General features: G+C 40.1%; 1 protein-coding gene across 1 annotated transcript in view; it reads right to left on the minus strand.

Annotated features, from left to right (window-relative positions):
• Nucleotides 1-841: 841 nt before the first annotated feature.
• Nucleotides 842-18,201, minus strand: part of TEX11 (testis expressed 11) — a 143,160-nt gene continuing 125,800 nt past the window's right edge. Inside the window, exons 25-29 of the mRNA XM_016132609.1 lie at nucleotides 16,911-17,060; nucleotides 15,691-15,799; nucleotides 14,616-14,736; nucleotides 1,666-1,830; nucleotides 842-1,070 (exon numbers count right to left, since the gene is read on the minus strand). Coding sequence (XP_015988095.1) covers nucleotides 999-1,070; nucleotides 1,666-1,830; nucleotides 14,616-14,736; nucleotides 15,691-15,799; nucleotides 16,911-17,060 — 617 coding nt within the window. The 3' untranslated portion in view covers nucleotides 842-998. The remainder of the gene's footprint in view (nucleotides 1,071-1,665; nucleotides 1,831-14,615; nucleotides 14,737-15,690; nucleotides 15,800-16,910; nucleotides 17,061-18,201) is intronic.

An 18,201-nucleotide genomic window follows, 5' to 3' on the forward strand; every position in this document is an offset into this window, starting at 1 on the left:
TGCACGGAGATATTAAGGGGTAATGGAACAAGATGTCTGCAAACTAATCTCAAGAGGTTCAGAAACACACACACACACAGGATGATAAGGCAATGTGATGAAATGTTAACAAATAGAGAAGCTGGGTGAAGGGCGTCTGGCAATATTCCGTGCTTATTTACACCTTCTCTGTAAGTATAAAAGCATTACAAATCAAGTAAGAAAATGTTAATGATACAAACCAACTGGGGAAAAAAGCTCACGTGACCTCACAGAACACCAGTGCAAGCCGAGCCTGGAGGGAGCTGTGAGCTCCGGGCGGGCCAGAGCTCGCCGGGACAGGGGGTTTGGCTCTTGGAGGGCGAGGTGACTATATCACATGAGGAACAGCAGAGGGGTCTGACTTCTGTCTCCACTTCTCCAAAGGGCATCTGGGACACAGAAAGCAGGTTGGTTACAAGACAACAAATTTCTGCTCAGGGTGAGGAAGGGCGTTTTGCCAATTAGACATCCAAAAAGGTGGATTGAGCAATTTTGGGAGTCCCCTGTCATGGGATATGTTCCGACGGAGACCGGACAATCAGTTCTCCAGGACATTGCAGGACGGTCTGGAGTCCAGCCAGTGGAGACCACGAAGGTCCTTCTAGCGAAGAGCGTGCCGCCCTCCATGCCCCCAAGCCCTGGGGTTTGAGCACTTCTGGAATAAAGTGTGCCCATGTGGAACTGAGATGGACAATCTTTTTTTGTTCAAACGAAGCATGAATCATGTTGCTCTCACATGGGCCATTTCCACATATAATTATTAGCACTTTGGAAAATTGGTTTGTCCCCTAGAAATGAGTTGGTCACAGCGGTACGAGTCAAAATGCTTTTATTTTAGAGAATGCCATTTAACAACATAAAACAAAGGCCTGAAAAAATAGAAGCAAAAGCTTAAGAGAAACTTCGATTAAACATTCAATGTCTCAGGACCGCACACCTTCTTCCAGCCTCTGTCTGCTCGCCTGCTCACATGTCTGTCACTCTTCATGGAAAACTGAGCTCTCATTTTTATGTAACGCCTCCGCGAGCTTATTGTACAGAAAGTTCATCTGGCAAAGAGAGTAGCAAATAGATTTTCTGAGAGGAAAGGAAACGAGGGAAAGCTTCCGAGACCCGCGGCCATGGCACAAGACTTTCAGCCTTGGCAGAGCCACTCTGGAGAGAAAACACGGTACTCGCTGGGGGAGGATGGGTCCCATCGCACCGGATTCATCGACCTTGGCTCTCATTTGGTAATGAGATTGCTTCTCCCCCAAGCCTCTCCTGGTTAGCTAGTGGCCCAGGTCTGCTACTCAAAGCAGTTCCTGGAGGACACAGTTTTTGAAACACTGGGCGTTTGCACAGAGGCCAGCACACGGTGGCCGACGTGCGTGGCATCGGCAGCGATGCGCCCTTCCCCAGCTAGTGCCTGCCAGGCCTCTTAATTAAGTCCTGATTGCTCTCTCTGAGCCCCCTGTTCACCATCCATCCTGGTTTCACCCCGAGAAATTAGTCTGTACAAGCCCAAACTCTCGCAGTTCTGTGGAACCACGGAGAGGAAGATGAGACCTTTCCTAGCCAAGGCAGGACGGCTGGGCCCTCACTGAGCCCAACGTGACCTCCGCCCAGGTCAGGCTGCCCACCGCCAGCCCTGTCCCTCCTCACCTGAGTTTCGTAGTTTCTCTTCAGGGAGCCGAGGTGGTCGAGGAAACGCATTGCCAGGCCACACCATTTTTCAGCAGTGACAAACTTGCGTGTGCTGTACATAAATATTCCAACGTTCCAGGATTTGATCATCAGCCAGAGAACCTCCATTTCGGGGTAGCCTTCCTGAAATCCAAGAACAGCAGGTGCACAGCTGTCACTGTCACGATCGTCGTGGCACCGACCACACTGTGCTGCATTTATTATTATTATTAAGCAAACGCTACTCGGCTCACGCCAAGGTGCACAGGACGCGAGCGCTGTGAAGGGGATCCTGCTGTAGAGAGTGTCAGAGCAAGACCTCGTGAAAGGCAACAACCGGAAAGCAATGTGGCCCTCTGGGACTGAGTCCCGGTGTCCTGAAGCTGGAGAGAAACCAGGCCCGTGTCTGGGACTTCCCTTGGTGCTGTCCCCAACCAACGACCTCCCGGATGGCTACCTCTAGTGTTCAGAAAAGGTCGCGAAGGGGCAGTTTTACTGAATCTCTTCATTTCCCTGACCAGAATCGGTCTATGTTAGGAACAGAAATCATACGAATCTTTACTTTCGCACACATTTTTTTTCAAGGACTGGCTCACACACTTGTGGAGACCAGCACATTCGAAATCTGCGGGACACGCTGGACCTGGGGCGCTCAGGCAGCGTTTCTGTTACCATCTTGAGGCAGAATCCTTTCTGCAGGAAACTGATGATGAAGGGCAATCTGTGTTATTTAACGTCAACTGACTGTTAAGTTTTAAGGGATGTTCATTTTCAGTGTTGACGGTATCTGCCCAGCTGTGAACAAAGGGCAGCTTTACAAGATGGCCCCTTCACCTCATGAGCGGGCTTTTCCGTGGCTGACCATGAGACTTAGCAATAGTGGATCGGTGTAGGGGGCAATTTTCTCCGTTCTTGTGTGGGAGGTGGACCGCACAGGGACCGTCCACGTGCTCGTCGCACCTTAAAGCCCTTGAAAGGGGAGCTGCGACAGAAGCCTCGGAAAGCAGTTTGAGACTGTCAATGACGTTGTCTCAGCTGTTAACTCTTTCACTCACTTGAATCTATACAAAATTATGATGCAGAAAACACTACGAGAATTAAGGCATAAAGAGGGACAAGACGAAGCCCTTATCCGAAAGGACCCCTAGTGCATTTTGGGAGACCAGGCATAAAGGGGACTACACAGGGTGTGTGATTCATGGCTAGCAAGGGCGACACAGGTGTCGCATGCTCTAGTTCGGTAAAAGAGATGAGCATTAGAGACTGGCATAGTCAGAGGAGGTCTAGTCTCTGCTTGAAATGCCACCCCACCCTTGCCCACTTGTTAAACTTCTATTTCTCCTTCAAATTCACAAGCACAGTGAGTCGCTCCTTTCTCTGCTCCCACAGCAGGTGTTACATCCCTCTAATACAACTCGCCAGATCATTTAGAAAGTGCGTGTGGGTCTGTCTCCTGCAGACTGCTGAGCTCCTTGGGTTGCAGGGGATTTTTCTGGTTCGTCTTTGCATCCTCAGAGTCCCAACACTGAGCCTGGCACATAACAGGGGCACAACAGATGTTTGCTGAATGAACCAACAAACAAATACATGTCTCATCAGATGCAACGTGCTCAGCGCGCTTTCCCCACCTCTGCACGTGGTGTCCGTGTCCCGCGGTTCCTACACGGTCCGCACACGGTGCTATAGCAGCACTCGCAACGACACTGTGTCATCTGTCCCTGCACGATCCTGGGAGTCCCTTTAAGGTGGAATGGCATCTGTCTTTGTATAGTCAAAGCCTGGCACAGTATGTGACAGTGATGGGATTTGAACTGAAGGAATGAACAAATGACTGAACAAGCATGGACTCAGGGCAGATGAGTAGGATATAGCTATACACGGGTTATATGAACTGCCCAGAATAGGCAAATCCACAGAGACAGAAAGCAGAGTGATAGTTGCCAGGGGCTGGGGGGTGGGGATGGGGAATGGCTGCTAATGGCTACAGGGTTTCTTTTTGGGGTGATGAAAATGTTCTAGAATTAGATAGCTGCACAATTTCGTGAATGTACTAAAAAACGATGAATTGTGTACTTTAAAATTGTGAATTTTACGATATCTGCATTACACTCATAAAATTACAAATATATAGATGTACAAAGAAGAAGAAGGGCATTCATGGGCAGAACGGAATAGAGCGTGACTCAGGCTGTGCTTGAGCCAGTGCACATCTCAGGAGACAGCAGGCATCTGACCCAAGCGGGCGATTTACATGGGGCAATCCCTGGGACCAGGACGGAAGGGCGGCACGGGGCTACCTCACATTTCCCCAGTGCTTTCCTCAGAGCATCAGCGTCATGAAACACATCAACAGATGGTGACATATGCATTCTATACATACCCTTTTGGAGCACTGTAATGCATGTTAGTTCATTAAAAGTTTCAGTAAGTCCAACAGTAAAGAAACCATGTAACTTTGTTTAAGCCAGGGTATAAAGACTGTTTCCTAACATCTCCTGGAATTACTGTTAAACACAGGGCTGGAGGTGTATAGGGTCTTACATTACAGGCCACAGATTTCAGAATTTCTTCTGCCGGCAATGAGAAGTCATCACTGAAACCTTTTGAGAAGAAAAGTGATATGATAACATTCGAGCTTTAATAAGATTGAAATGTCGATGGCATTTTGAACAGACCTGAGTGTGAGACAACAGACAGCAAGCCCTGTTTTTAAATGGAGTTGTAATGTCTATGGATGACGTGATGAGAGTCAGAGCTACAATACTCACAATGGAAGTGGGGAGATGTAAGAAACAACGGAACCTGGGTTCTGATTTGATGTGGGGAATGTTAGATAGGTCAACTGACAATGGCTCCAAAGTACAGTTTTAATGGCCGAGCAAATGTTGATATCACTGACAGAACAAATTGGAAAGAAGTGTTTCTGGGGATATGGGATCGATATAATGTTAAGTTCTATTTTAATCATATTGGGATTGAGGTCACTTGGGAGAGGTCACTTAGGCTGCTGCAGATATGGACTGGGACTCAGGCAATGGTTGAAGTGTATCATTCACTTAAAGGCCGGAGTATAGAATACAGACAACTAAAGAGCAGAGAATATCCAAACTGTCCACAGTTGGGTGTTAAGTGGGAAAAGACGACACAGAGGAATGACAAGAAAATAAAAGAAAAAGTAAAAGAGAATTTCGATAAGGAGGCACTGGCCAATAACAAAGGCCAGGGTAAAGAAGGAGGCCAGCACATCTGCCTGCAGGATGGTAATCGGTAGCCTCGTGGAGCACAGCGCTCCTGACAGGGCAGAGAGTGACGGAAAGATGTGGTCGAGCAGGTTGGCATGGCCTCCTGGCCACACCAGGATTCTGGTCTTTAAGAACAATGGGCAAGATGAGGAAGATTAAGAAAGGTCTCGCATCCGTAAATGAAAAAGATCAGTCTGGTTTCTGGATGGAGAAAGGCAGAGCAGAGAGCAAGAGATGCCAGCAGACCAGCTAGAGGGTTCCTGCAGTAGCCGAGGTAAATGTCTTGTAACTTGAATGGGTCGGCGATGGTGGAAGATGTGAACAAATTTGAGATTTTTGGGACGTGGAACTGACAGGACTTGGTGACAGATTAGAAATGTGAGCGAGGGAAGAGTCAAGGCTGACTCAAGGTGTCTGACTTGGGCGGCTGGAAGAATGAAGGTACCACTCAGTAAGGGAGGGATGTTGGAGGAGTTTTACTTTCATCCGCATTAGTTGCCCTCGTGTCCAGCACTGCTCACGAGAATCATCTTCAATAATGAAATGCATCTGTGCGGCTATTCACCCCAAGGTGACACAGACTTGCCTGTGTGAAATATAAATCAGGGCCAGCAAAGGGAGGTGTGTGCTCTTACGACTTTCTGGGGCTCATACTTGAAGTCACTTTTCTCTGTCCTCAATGCCTTAATAAACATGGCAGTCACACATACGTCTAACAAAACCATAGCTGTTCGCGAACACAGATGACTCTGCCTTTAGGCTCTCCTCAGGGTTCCGGAAGTGAGTATTGTATACATCACCTTTACTGAGCTATAACTCCCTTACATACAATTTACCTACTTAAGGGTACAATTCAGTGGCTTTCAGTATATTCACACAATTCTACAACTACCATCATAATCAATCTTAGAAGATTTTCATCCCTCCGGAAACTCTGTGCCCATTAGCAGTCACACCCCACTTCCCCCAATTACCACTCCCCATCCCTGGGCAGCCACTAATCTAACTCTCATCTCACAGCTTGGCCTTCTTTGGATGTTTAAGATAAATGGGAGTCACACAGCATGTAGTCCTTTATGTCTCGCATCTTTCACTTAGTATGCTAATGTTTTCCAGGTCTGCCTAAGTTGTACATGTGTCAGTACTTTGTTCCTTTTAATGGCCAAATAATATTCCACTGCACAGGAATATCACATTTTACTCATCCATTCATAAGCTGATAGACATTTCGGTTAATTTTAGGCTATTATGAATATGGCTGCCATGAACATTTGTATGTGAGTCTTTGCCATATGTTTTCATTTCTTATAGGTAGATACCTGGAAATGAAATTGCTGGGCCGTATGGTAACTCTCTGTTTAACCTTCTGAGGAACTGCCGGACTGTTTTCCAAAGCAGCTGCACCCTCTTACAGTCACGCAGTATTTGAGGCTACTAACTTCTCCATATCCTTGTCAATACTTGTGATTATCATCTTTTTGATTATAGCCATCTTCGTCAGTGTCGGGTGGTAGGTCACTGTATTTTCATCTGCCTATTTTTGATGACTAATGATGTCGGAGATGTAAGAGTTCTTTATATATTCTAAGTACAGGTCCCTGAACAGACACATGATTTCTAACATTTACTGTCATCCTGTGGGTTGTCTTTTCACTTATTTGAAGGTATCCATTGCAGAAAAGTACTAATTTTGTTGAAATGTAATTAATTTTTGTCTTATTGCTTGTGCTCTTGGTGTCACATCTAAGAAACCTCTGCCTAATCCCAGTTCACAAAGATTTAAGACTATGTTTCTGACAGGTTTATATTTTTAGTTTTATAGGTAATTCTAAGAGTTCTATAATTTGTTTATCTTTACTAATAGCTTTATATTTTTAGCTCTTACATTTAGGTCTTTGATCTGTTTTGAGTTAATTTTTGTATAGAGTGTGAGGTAAGGGTCCAAACTTCATTCTTTTCCAAGTGGCTATTCACTTGTGCTAGAGCCATTGTTAACAAGACTATTTGTTTGTGCTGACTAGTCTTGACGACCTTGTCAAAAAGCAATTGACCATAAATATGACGGTTCGTTTCTGACTTATAATTCTACTTCATTGATATATGTCTGTCCGTATGTCAGTACCACACTGTATCGATTACTGTGGCTTCATAGTAAGTTTTGAAGTAGAAAATTAAACAATAATAATTATAATTACTTTATAAAATTGTATGTGTTTCGAAGAAGCTAAGTAAGGACTCAAAGTCTATATTTACAGCTTGTTGTATTAACTTTCTTATTTACTATCTCTGGTTCCTTTCATTTCTTTCTGTGGCTTAGAGTTATTCTCCAGTGTCATTTCCTTTCTCCAAAACAGGCTCCCACTCGCCTTCCTTGTGCTGTTATTTTCATTTTACACTTTTATAATGTTAAAAGCTCAACAAAACAATGATGTAATGTCTTTATACATTTGCTTTTTAAATCAATTAAGAGGAAAAATATGCATTTATCCTCTTATAATTACACAATTACTGGTGCTTTTTTGGTTTGTCTGTATTTGAATTATAGCCTGGGGTCGCTTGCTTTCAACTTAAAGAATTTCCTTTCTTATTTCTTGTAGGCAGGTCATCTAGCAACAAATTCTCTGTTTTTATCTAGTAATGTCTTCATTTCATCTCCATTTTTGAAAGATAATTTTGCTGGTTATAGAGTTGACAAGTTCTTTATATATTCATTTTGAATATGCTACTGCCTTCTAGTCTTCATTGCTTCTGGTGAAAAGTTAGCTGTTAATCTTGTACCTTTCTATGTGATAAGTGATTTTCTTTTCAAAATTTTCTCTTTATATTTGGCTTTCAGCATTTTTAGTATTATGTTTCTGTGTGTGGATCACTTTCTGTATTATATTTGGAGTTCACTGACCTTGAAGTAAATGAAAATGAAAATACAACTGGAAAAATTTGAGGACACAGCTAAAGTAGCACTGAGAAGGTATTTACAGCACTAAATGCACACATTAGAGAACAGGAAATGCCTCAAATTAATAATCTTAAGTTAAATTAATAATCAAGACCTGAGGAAAAGAAGAGCAAACTAAATACAAAGCAAGCAGAGTGAAGTAAATAATAAAGATAAGAACAGAAATCAATAAGACTGAAAATACAAAGATGGAGAAATTCAACTGAGAAGCTGGTTCTTTCAAAAGATAGATAAAACAACTTCTGGCAAGAATGACAGAAGAAAAAAAGGGAAGATATAAATGATCAATATCAGGAATGAAACTGGATATCACTACAGACTTTGCATACATCAAAAGAATAAGAAGAGAATAACATGAAGAACTCTATAGTCAGAAATTTGACAACCTAGATGAAATGGGTCACTTCCCTGAAAAACATGAATTACAACTAACCCAATATAAAATAGTTTGAACAGTTTATAACCATTCATGAAATTAAAGTTGTTATTTAAAATCTCTTGAAAAAATTTCCAGGCCCAGACAGTTTCACTGGAGTATTCTACCAAACATTTAGGGAATACCTAACAAAGTCTACATCATGTTTTCCAAAAATATACGAGAAGGAGGAACATATCCCGATTCATTTTATGAAGCTAGTATTACCCTGATATCAAAACCAGACAAAGCTAATACACAAAATAAAACTATAGTCCAACATCCATCCCTAAAGAATATAGATGAAAAATCTTTAACAAAAATACTAGCAAATAGAACCTAGCAACACAGAAAAAGAATTATGAATTATATATTGTGGCCATGTGAGATATGTTCCAAGGATACATGACTACTTAAATATTTAAAATCAGTCCATGTAATCCAGCATATTAACAGGTTAAAGAAGAAAAATCACATGATCATAGCAACTGATGCAGGAAAAGCATGTGACAAAATTCAACACTCATTCATGACAGACATTCTCAAAACAAAAGAAATGGGGAGAACTTCAACTTGATAAGAGCCTCTACAAAAAACCTAGAGCTAACATACTGAATGGTAAAAGAGTGAACACTTCTCCCCTAAGAAAGTAAACAAGGCAAGAATATCCACTTTCACCACTCTATTTAGGATGATGCTAGAAGTTCTAGTCAGTGCAATAATGCAAGAAAAGTGAACAGAAGGCATTTAAATTGGAAAGGAAGAAATAAAACTGACCCTATTTGCAGATGACATGATTGTTTACATACAAAATCCTAAGGAATCTTCACAGAAAAGTCCTGAAATCAGTGAGTTCAGCAAGGTTACAGGATAAAAGATAAACATTCAAAATCAATTACATTCATTTAAAGCAGAAATTAACACATGGACACCTTTCATAATCACTCAGAAAAACCTGAAAAACTGAGGTATAAATCTAACAAAAACATGTATAGGACTTGTATGCTGAAAACCATATAATGCTGATGAAAGAAATAAAAAACCTAAATAACTGGAGACATATTTGTTCATGGACTGGAAGATTTGATATAATAAAAATGACAATACTTTTTTATTGGGATATAATTAAAGATGTAAATTACTGATCTTCAGTTTACTGGGCTGGATAGTGTCCCTGCCCCACCACCCCCAAATTCATGTCCTCTCCAGAACCTCAGACTGTGACCATATTTAGAAACAGGGTCGCCGCAGATGTGACTAGGACCAGATCATACTGTAGTAGGATGGGCCCTTAATCCAATAAGAAGAGAGAAGAGCAGCAAGAGACTGCGCATGGAGAGAATGCCACGTGATGACGGAGCCTGGAGTGATGAGCCAGTGAGCGAAGGAAAGCCCAGGTCTGAAAGCCAAGGCGTGCCAGCAACTGCTGGGAGCTGGGAAGAGGCCAGAAACAGTTTCCCCTCTAGAGACTTCACAGAGAGCGTGGCCCTGCCGACACCGTGGTTTCAGACTTCCAGCCTCGATAACTGTGAGAGAATAAATTTCTGTTGTTATTAGCCACCTAGTTTGTGGTAATTTGTCATGGCAGCCCTGAGAACAAAACCAGTTTACTGTAATCTCATCTAAATTCCAGCAAGAACTTTTGCAGATATAGGCAAGATTATGCCGAAATGAATATGTGAGGCAGGAACTAGAACAGCTAAAGCTATTTTGAAAAGAAAGAATGAAGCGGGTGAAATCACTCTACCCAATTTTATGACTTACCATATAGTTACATAATCAGGACTGTGGTATTGGCAGGGGGAGAGACACGTAGAGAACAGAAGAGAACCCAGCAATGACTACACCATTGTGCCCAACTGATTTTTTTTTGGTGACATTGGCTAATGAAATCCATTAAGTTTCAATTTAATGGTAAGTGACCAACTGATTTTTGTCAAAAGTACAAAAGCAATTTAATAGAGGAGACAGTCTCGCCAACAAATGGTGCTAAAGTAACTGGAAAGCCACAGGTGAAAAGGAACCTCAACAAAACCTTCCACCTCAAACCAAAATTAACTTTAAAAGTACCACGGACTTAAATGTGAACATAAAACTGTAAAAATTTAAGGTAAAAAAAGAAAATCATTGTGACGTAGGGCTAAAGACATCTATAATTGACGACACCAAAAGTATGATCCATAAGAGAAAATTGACAAATTGGACAAAATTAAAAGCTTTTGTTCTGTGAAAGACCTTGTTAAATAGATGAAAAGTCAAGCTACAAACTGGAAGAAAATATTTTCAAATCACATATCTGACTAATGCCTAGAATAGGCAAAGAACCCTCAACACTGAACAGCAAAAAAGCCCAAAACACTCGTTACAAAATGGACAAAAGACTTGAACAGACCTTTCGCCAGAGACAATAAACAGAAGGCAAATACGCACATGAAAATATGGTCAGCATCATCAGCCATTAGGGGAAAGCAAATTAAAACTACAGCAAGACGTCACCATACACCTATCAAATGGCTAAAAGAAAAAACAGTGACAACACCAAATGCTGACAAGGATGTAGGAATCCTGGGTCACTCACACATTCTTGGAGGAATGTAAAATGTTACAGCCACCCTGGAGAAGAGTTTGGCAGTTTCTTTAAAAATTAAACTTGCAATTACCATATAAGCTAGTAATTGCTTCCTTTGGTACTAGTCCCAGAAAAATGAAGACTTCTGTTCACGCAAAAACCTGTGCACAAATGCTCTCAGCAGCTTTATTTGCATAGCCCCAAACTGGAAACAACCCAAACAGTCAACAGGTTAAGCAAATTGTGGTACATCCATACCATGGACTACGACTCGGCAATAAAAAGACATGATACACGCAGCGACTTGGTGAATCTCCAGAGAATTATGCTGACTGAAAAGAAGCCAACCTCGAAAGGTTATGAGCTGTGTGATTCTAAATCTCAAAAGTTATATACTGTATGATTCAATTCATATAACATTCTTGAAGTGACAAAATTATAGAAATCGATAATAGATGAGCGGTTGCCAGGGTAAGGGACTATAAAGGGGTGACATCACGACTCTGTCGTGGTGGAAAAGCTCTGTGTCTTGATTGTAATAACACCAAAACCCTGGTTGTGACATTTTAATATACTTTCGTGAGATAATGCCATTGAGGGAACTGGGTGAAGGGTACATAGGATCTCTTGTGTTACCGCTACAACTACAGGTGAATCTACAATCATTTCAAAATAAAATTAAGAAAAAAGAACCAGAGCTACCTACTTGCTCTTAAAACTAATCTAGAACATGTAGCTACTGTAGAGTACACGGGCTTGCCTGCTCAAGCATGCAAGTAATCCCTCCTGCTTTTCCACTGATTCTGAATACCAACTTGAATCTCTCCTCTGAACTGAAATTCCCCAGCAAGAGCAAGTAAGATGCATGTTCTGGTGGGAAGAGTCCTGGAATTGAGGTCAGAAGACCTGGGTTCTAATCCTGATTCATTCATTAGCCATGTGAATTTAAGCAAATTGGTAACTCTACTTTTTTTAACCTTAAAACCTTCCTCATTTATAAATCAAGGATAATAATACCAGCATTCTCTACTTTATAGAATTTCTGTTGGCAGTAGGAGGAGGTAACATAAAATAATGGATATGAGAACACTTTGTAAAATGCAACACTTGATACTGTGAGGCATGAGGTTTTATATTTGTGTGATAGTAATTCTGCCACTGCGTGGTGGCACTTGATAAATGTTATCTGCTCAATAAATAATGAATGAGTGTCTGGCCATTAGAAAAGTCAAACAAGGGCAGAATTTTCTCCCAAGCGTTTTAAACAAAGGAGATGCATAGCACATTCGATCAAACAGGAAAAAGCAGCATACACTATATATAAAGAGCCAAGCGGGTTATTAAATTAACCTCTGCATAAAAAAGCTAAATATCTCATCATGTTTCAGGGAATAAGCAATAATGGATGGGAGACTTGTCATAAAAGCAGAAAAACATCAAGCTCTCTAAAAGGCAGCCTGAGAGCCAGGAGACAGAACAGTGACATATTAGATAGAATAATAGTGGCCAAAACAAAATGCTCAGAGTATTTTGGGCCTTATTTAGAAACTATGGAAATCGGTCAATTTGGATTTATAGTACAATTTAACTTGTCTAAGTTACTATGGTGAACACATCTGAAGGTCCAGATGAGGCTCATGGCTTGGAAATTGAATTTTCTCCTCTTCCCAAAAGAAAGTAATATATATCCAAAATGTTCATTGCTGAAGTTTTTTTTTTAACTTAAATTCCGACAGGCTATAATTACATGGCTCCAGGAGAATGCTGGTTTGCACCAGGCCATCGCAGATACACCATCCCACCATCTGTTTGCAGGGGAGCCCGTGGCTGAGTCAGGATCCTTGACTAGTACTACGAACTCAAGTGATGACTTTCTGTGTGACTTAAACAAGCCATTTAACCTACTTAATGTTTTACAGCTCCCTCACAACAACAATACTCCCTCACGTGTATACGAGCTGTTAAAGTTTATAACACATACTATTATTTCAATTGATCTTAAAACCTCAGTGTGCCAGAGCAGTATTATTTGTTTTATAAATGAAAAACCTGAGGTTAAACAGCAAAAGACGATATCCATTTGCAAAAACAAACACACAAGAAACCATTTAGACCCTTACGAACAAACAAAAATTAACTCTAAATGGGTCGTAGACCTATATGTAAAAGATAAAAGTTTAAAAACGTCTCCAAGAAAACAGAGGAGAAAATCTTAGTAAATTTGGGTAGGAAGTTTTCTCATTATGACAAAAAACTTGACCTATAAAAGAAAAAAATTAATAAATCTGACTTGATCAAAATTCAGAACTTTTGCTTTTTAAATGATTCCATCAAGAAAATGAAAAGCAAGCCAGAAACTGGAATAAAATAGTTACAAATCACATACCTGATAAAGTATTTGTATCTGGAATATATAAAGAACTCTTATAACTCAATGAGAACCCACTTTTAAAAATGAGATAATAACTGAATATCCATTTTTCCAAAAAAGATATACAAACGGTCAATAAGCACATGGAAAAAAATGATCAAAACTATTAGCCATCAAGGAAATACAAGTCAAAACCACAACGAGATACCACTACATACCCACTAGGATGGCTATAATAAAAAAGTGGGAAAAAAGTGTTGACAAGGATGAGAAGAAATTGGAACCCTCATACACTGCTGGTAGGAATGTAAAATGGTGCAGCCACTTTGGAAAACAGATTGCAGCTCCTCAAAAAGTTAAACATAGAGTTACCATATGACCCAGAAATTCATTTACTCAAGAGAATTGAAAACATATGCCCACACAAGACTTATATGCACGAATGTTCACAGCAGCATTGTGCATAATAGCCAAAAAATAGAAACAACTCAAATGTCTACTGACTAGCGAGTGGATAGACAAAATGTGATATATCCATTCAACAGAATGTTTTATTTTTCAGCAATAGGAAAGATTTAAATACTGATACATTCTACAGAATAGATAAACTACAAAACACACTAAATTGAAAGAACTCTGACACAAGAGTTCACATATTATATGATTTCATTTATATGAAGTGTCCAGAAAGAGAAAATCTATAGACAGAAAGCAGATTAGTAGTTGCCTGATGGTGAGAGCAGAGACTGACTGCCAATGCGCAAGAGAAAACTTTTTGAGTAATGGAAATATTCTAAGACTGGATTGTGGTGACAGCTGCATAATGCTATGAATTTCCTAAACATCACTGAATTGTACACATACCATAGGTAAATTTTATGGTATGGAAAGTAGACCTTAATAAAGTTATTTTAAAAATCACCAAATAAACCTGTACTGAAAAGAAAAAAAAAACATCAGAGGAGGGATTAGAACCCAGGTCTTCAGTGTTCCCTGTACTGTATCACTGGCCTCTGAGAAATGGTAGAAATAACAATGAGCGTTTTCAAAGGACTAGTAATCATCACAGTGGAAGTAACAATTCTATCAGGTTTTAAAAATAGTTTTTAAATTATTTTTTAAAATAATTCAAAAAGCCAGGTGGTACTGCTATTTTAACCTAATCCATAGTATACTTGCATTAATTTTTTTTTTTACTTTTAACTATTTACATTTCACGAATCTAGGGAAATTTTGCAGCAGTTAACTACATTGTACTAGGAATTTATTTACCCTAACACTAATATCAGAAAGCATTATTCTATGTAATTTCTAATACACAAGACAGTTCAGATCTTTTAAATTAGCTGAAAGTTTAATATCACTGTTTGACTTACGTGTTGGCTAATAAAGCTCACAGCATCTTCAAAATAGCCCAAAATTTCTTCCAGGGGACAGAGTTCTTCACCTGGTGCCCGATCCGGCACTAAGAGGTTAATCAAGTTGTGCACACATTGGCTGAAATCAAAAAGAGAAAACTCATAAGGAAAGAAATCATTGGCTTCATGGCTAAGATAAGTTAAATCTGGAACTTATCCCAGACTAAGAGCTTTCAAACACGTCTGTTCTTCTCTCAATTTTATCTGGCCTCCAACCTCAGAAGACAGATTTTTTGATTCTGTAAAAGGGGCTGACCTATCCTTCTTTTTATGATGCTTATGATTGTCTTTCACTTTTTTTTTTAGTTTCCTACAATAAGGAGTTGTGGCTGGTTACTGTATTTTATGAACTAGTTCAATCTACAGGCCCTTTAAAGCATCTCGTTACATCCCCAAATGGGCAAGGGAATTGGGATTTAAATTGGGAATAATTCCAGGAGAACTATCTCTGAAATCTTAGAAAAGGGAGACTGCGATGACGTTTTCCAGAGAAAAATCACACATCTATTTTTCCCCATGTCTAGGCACAGAATACATAAAATCTCCAATAAATATATTTTATATTATCTACAGCACTTATTGGCCTTTAAGGAAAAGTGCTTAGAAATAAAATCTGAGGCAAATATAGAGAGACGTTAGCATCTGTTAAATTTGGGTGGCAGATACATCGTTGTTTATTGTATTATTCTGTCCTATTTCTGTACATTTGGCATATATAGTAATGAAATGAAGAAAGCATGGTACTTAGGAATTCTAGTATATACACAGACTCACGCAAAAAAGCAACTTTTCCCCTTTTTTGCCTTTGGGAAAGCCAGACTCCCTGACTTAGCTAATTAACTCTTGGTCTGTAATACAGCTCTGAAATCAGAGCTAGCTCTTCTGAAAGCTTTTCAGTGCAGGAGTCACAGGAGTGCCCTGATCGCAGTTTAGGCTGCGCCAGTTGAGTATGACTGATGGCTTATGAGGCACCGACTACAGCTCTTTTGGTTGTCAAAAAGCCTGGATACAGTGTTTACTTGCAATTACTAACCTGTATTTCAAAATATTGACCGATTCTTTAACTTTGTGGAGTGATAAAGCCCTTTTCAAGGCCTTTAGAGCGATGGAAGGATAGCACGCAGGCGTTTCCATGGCTAATGCTACAGGAAAGGAAGAAAAAAAGGTTGTGAACACCATAACCTCCTCCATCGCAGTTTTTATCCCAGGGTCCCACTTGCTTTTCTTAACAAAATGGCCTGAAACAGATGAAAACACACACGCACACACACACACAATGAATGTTATAAAACGATGAATCCACGGTGGCTTTCAGAAATAGCTTCTATTTTCTGGGCAGAGTTAACACGGTAGGATCTCCAGGTACAGCCTTTCTTCAGCAAACATCAACAGAGAACCCAGTGTTTCTGCAACCCTGCACAACGTCACATGAGTCTTATGAACCAGAGTCAAGGAGGGGCACAGTAAAGAAGAAGTAGAAAGCAGGTCAGTAAAAGACCATTAATCAAAACCAGATTTATACTGTAATGTACTGTTATCTGATCCTAAAAATGGGAAATGCTTGACATGAGGGTGAGTGTCCATGATAACAAACCCTAAAACTTCCAGAGGCATTTACCAGGACTCCAGAATTGGAGTTCCATTACACAAGGAGCAGTGGTTACCATCGCGTGTCCATTACGTATGCACCAAGCGAACGCTATGGGAACGCTGCCTTGACAAGACCAAGAAAGACAAACATGCACTGGGGAAGACCTGATACCCTTGTTAACACACACAGGCTTGAGAGGAAGGTGACAGATTCGAAGAAGATAATTAAGCCACGTCTTGCAGTATGGTCCTACAAGAGGCTCTGGGCCCCCAAATGCCACTTACAGCCTAGCTAGAAATTTGCGGGTGGCAACTGTGTTCAAAGATGTTACCAGTATTTCTCTGTACACTTTAACAAATTGCTTTGATTGCATCACCATTGATTAGTGGAGCAGTTGATTATCATCTCTGGCTAGCTGATCCCCCCTATCATGTGGTTATGTAAGCCAAATCCACACATAGAACAAATACGAGCACCTATCATGAGCAATGCACAAATGGTCATGATACAGAAAAGTTCAAGAATGCCATTAGAAAATGACAAAGCACTGTGAGGAAACGATTTTTCCACCTTGGAGGTGAGAGAGAATAATGAAAAGAAATGAATAGGTAGCACAATTTAAATGGGGACTAGGCTTCCAAAAGCATAAATGTAGCTCTTACATGCGATCATCTCCAATGTTTTACTCTCCACGTTAGGTTCTTGCCACACCGATTCCAGGAAGGTGTCCAGTGATGGATCATTCTTTTTGGCTTTAACTTCAAACTCATACAGCAGAAGCAATTTCTCACATGGATCATTTGAGAAGTCCCCTAAGAAAGAGGCAAAAACGCAACATTCTCTGTGATTACATTTCATTATTCTCTCCTATTCTAATCTCTCTTCTGTGGAGATTTTGCTATTGAGGAAAATTAATTTTACTTACAATTTGAAAGTCATCTCAGCTTCTGTAGACCCATTTTTTACATTTTTAAATCTATAAACTCACCAATACTCACAGCACCCTGTATCGCAATCACTAGCATAATCTAGTGATTTATTTAAAATTATTGCCATGGCTCCTGCAGCTGCAATTACTAACCTGTAATCCGGTGTTTTTCCCTGCCTCGCTTGAACGACTGACTTAACCGGCACATATAGTGGCGCACAAACCACCACGCTTTTATTTTAAGCAAAGGAGAGGTTCCAAACTGTTTGATTTGGTCAGCCAGCAGTATTTCTTGGGTATCACCAAGGGCAGAATCTTGTATCAGGTGACATATACCATACTATGTGAGACAGTTTTCATTCACCTGTTAGACTGAACTAATAAAAATGTTTTGAGGTATAGCATACGTACAATAAACTGAATGAGGTACAGTCATCTTAAACAACTGATGGAATTTTACATATGTTTAATTCCACGGAACCACTCCCTGGGATCACGTTATAGGACGTTTCCAACACTTGTGTTACTTTCCAGTTAATACCACCATAGCAGAGTTAACAGCTATTTTTACTTTTATCACTACTGATTGTTACTGCCTGTTACTGAACTTCATTGCTAGTACTCAGCAATACAATAGACTTTTGAATATGGACCTTGAATCCTGTAACTTGCTAAAATTTATTAGTTCCAGTCATTTTTTGTAGATTCTCTGGGATTGTCTATATAGACAATCATTACATCTGCATGCAAGGGAGATAGTTTTATTTCTTCTTTTTCACTCTACAGGCATACCTTGTTTTATAGCACTTTGCTTTAACAAGTGAAAACCAATTAATGTAATATGCCATACCAATAAAATAAGAAATAGAAACTACATGATGATCTCAATAGAGTCAGAAAAGCCCGTGACAAAATCCAACATACTTTCATGATCAAAGCTATTAACAAACTTGGAATAGAAGGGAACTTCCTCAACCTGATAAAGGGCATCTATGAAAAGCCTGCAGCTAGTAACATACTTAATG

Source organism: Rousettus aegyptiacus, unplaced genomic scaffold (genome assembly GCF_014176215.1).
Source record: "Rousettus aegyptiacus isolate mRouAeg1 unplaced genomic scaffold, mRouAeg1.p scaffold_m13_p_9, whole genome shotgun sequence".
In the NCBI taxonomy this organism is placed as follows: domain Eukaryota; kingdom Metazoa; phylum Chordata; class Mammalia; order Chiroptera; family Pteropodidae; genus Rousettus; species Rousettus aegyptiacus.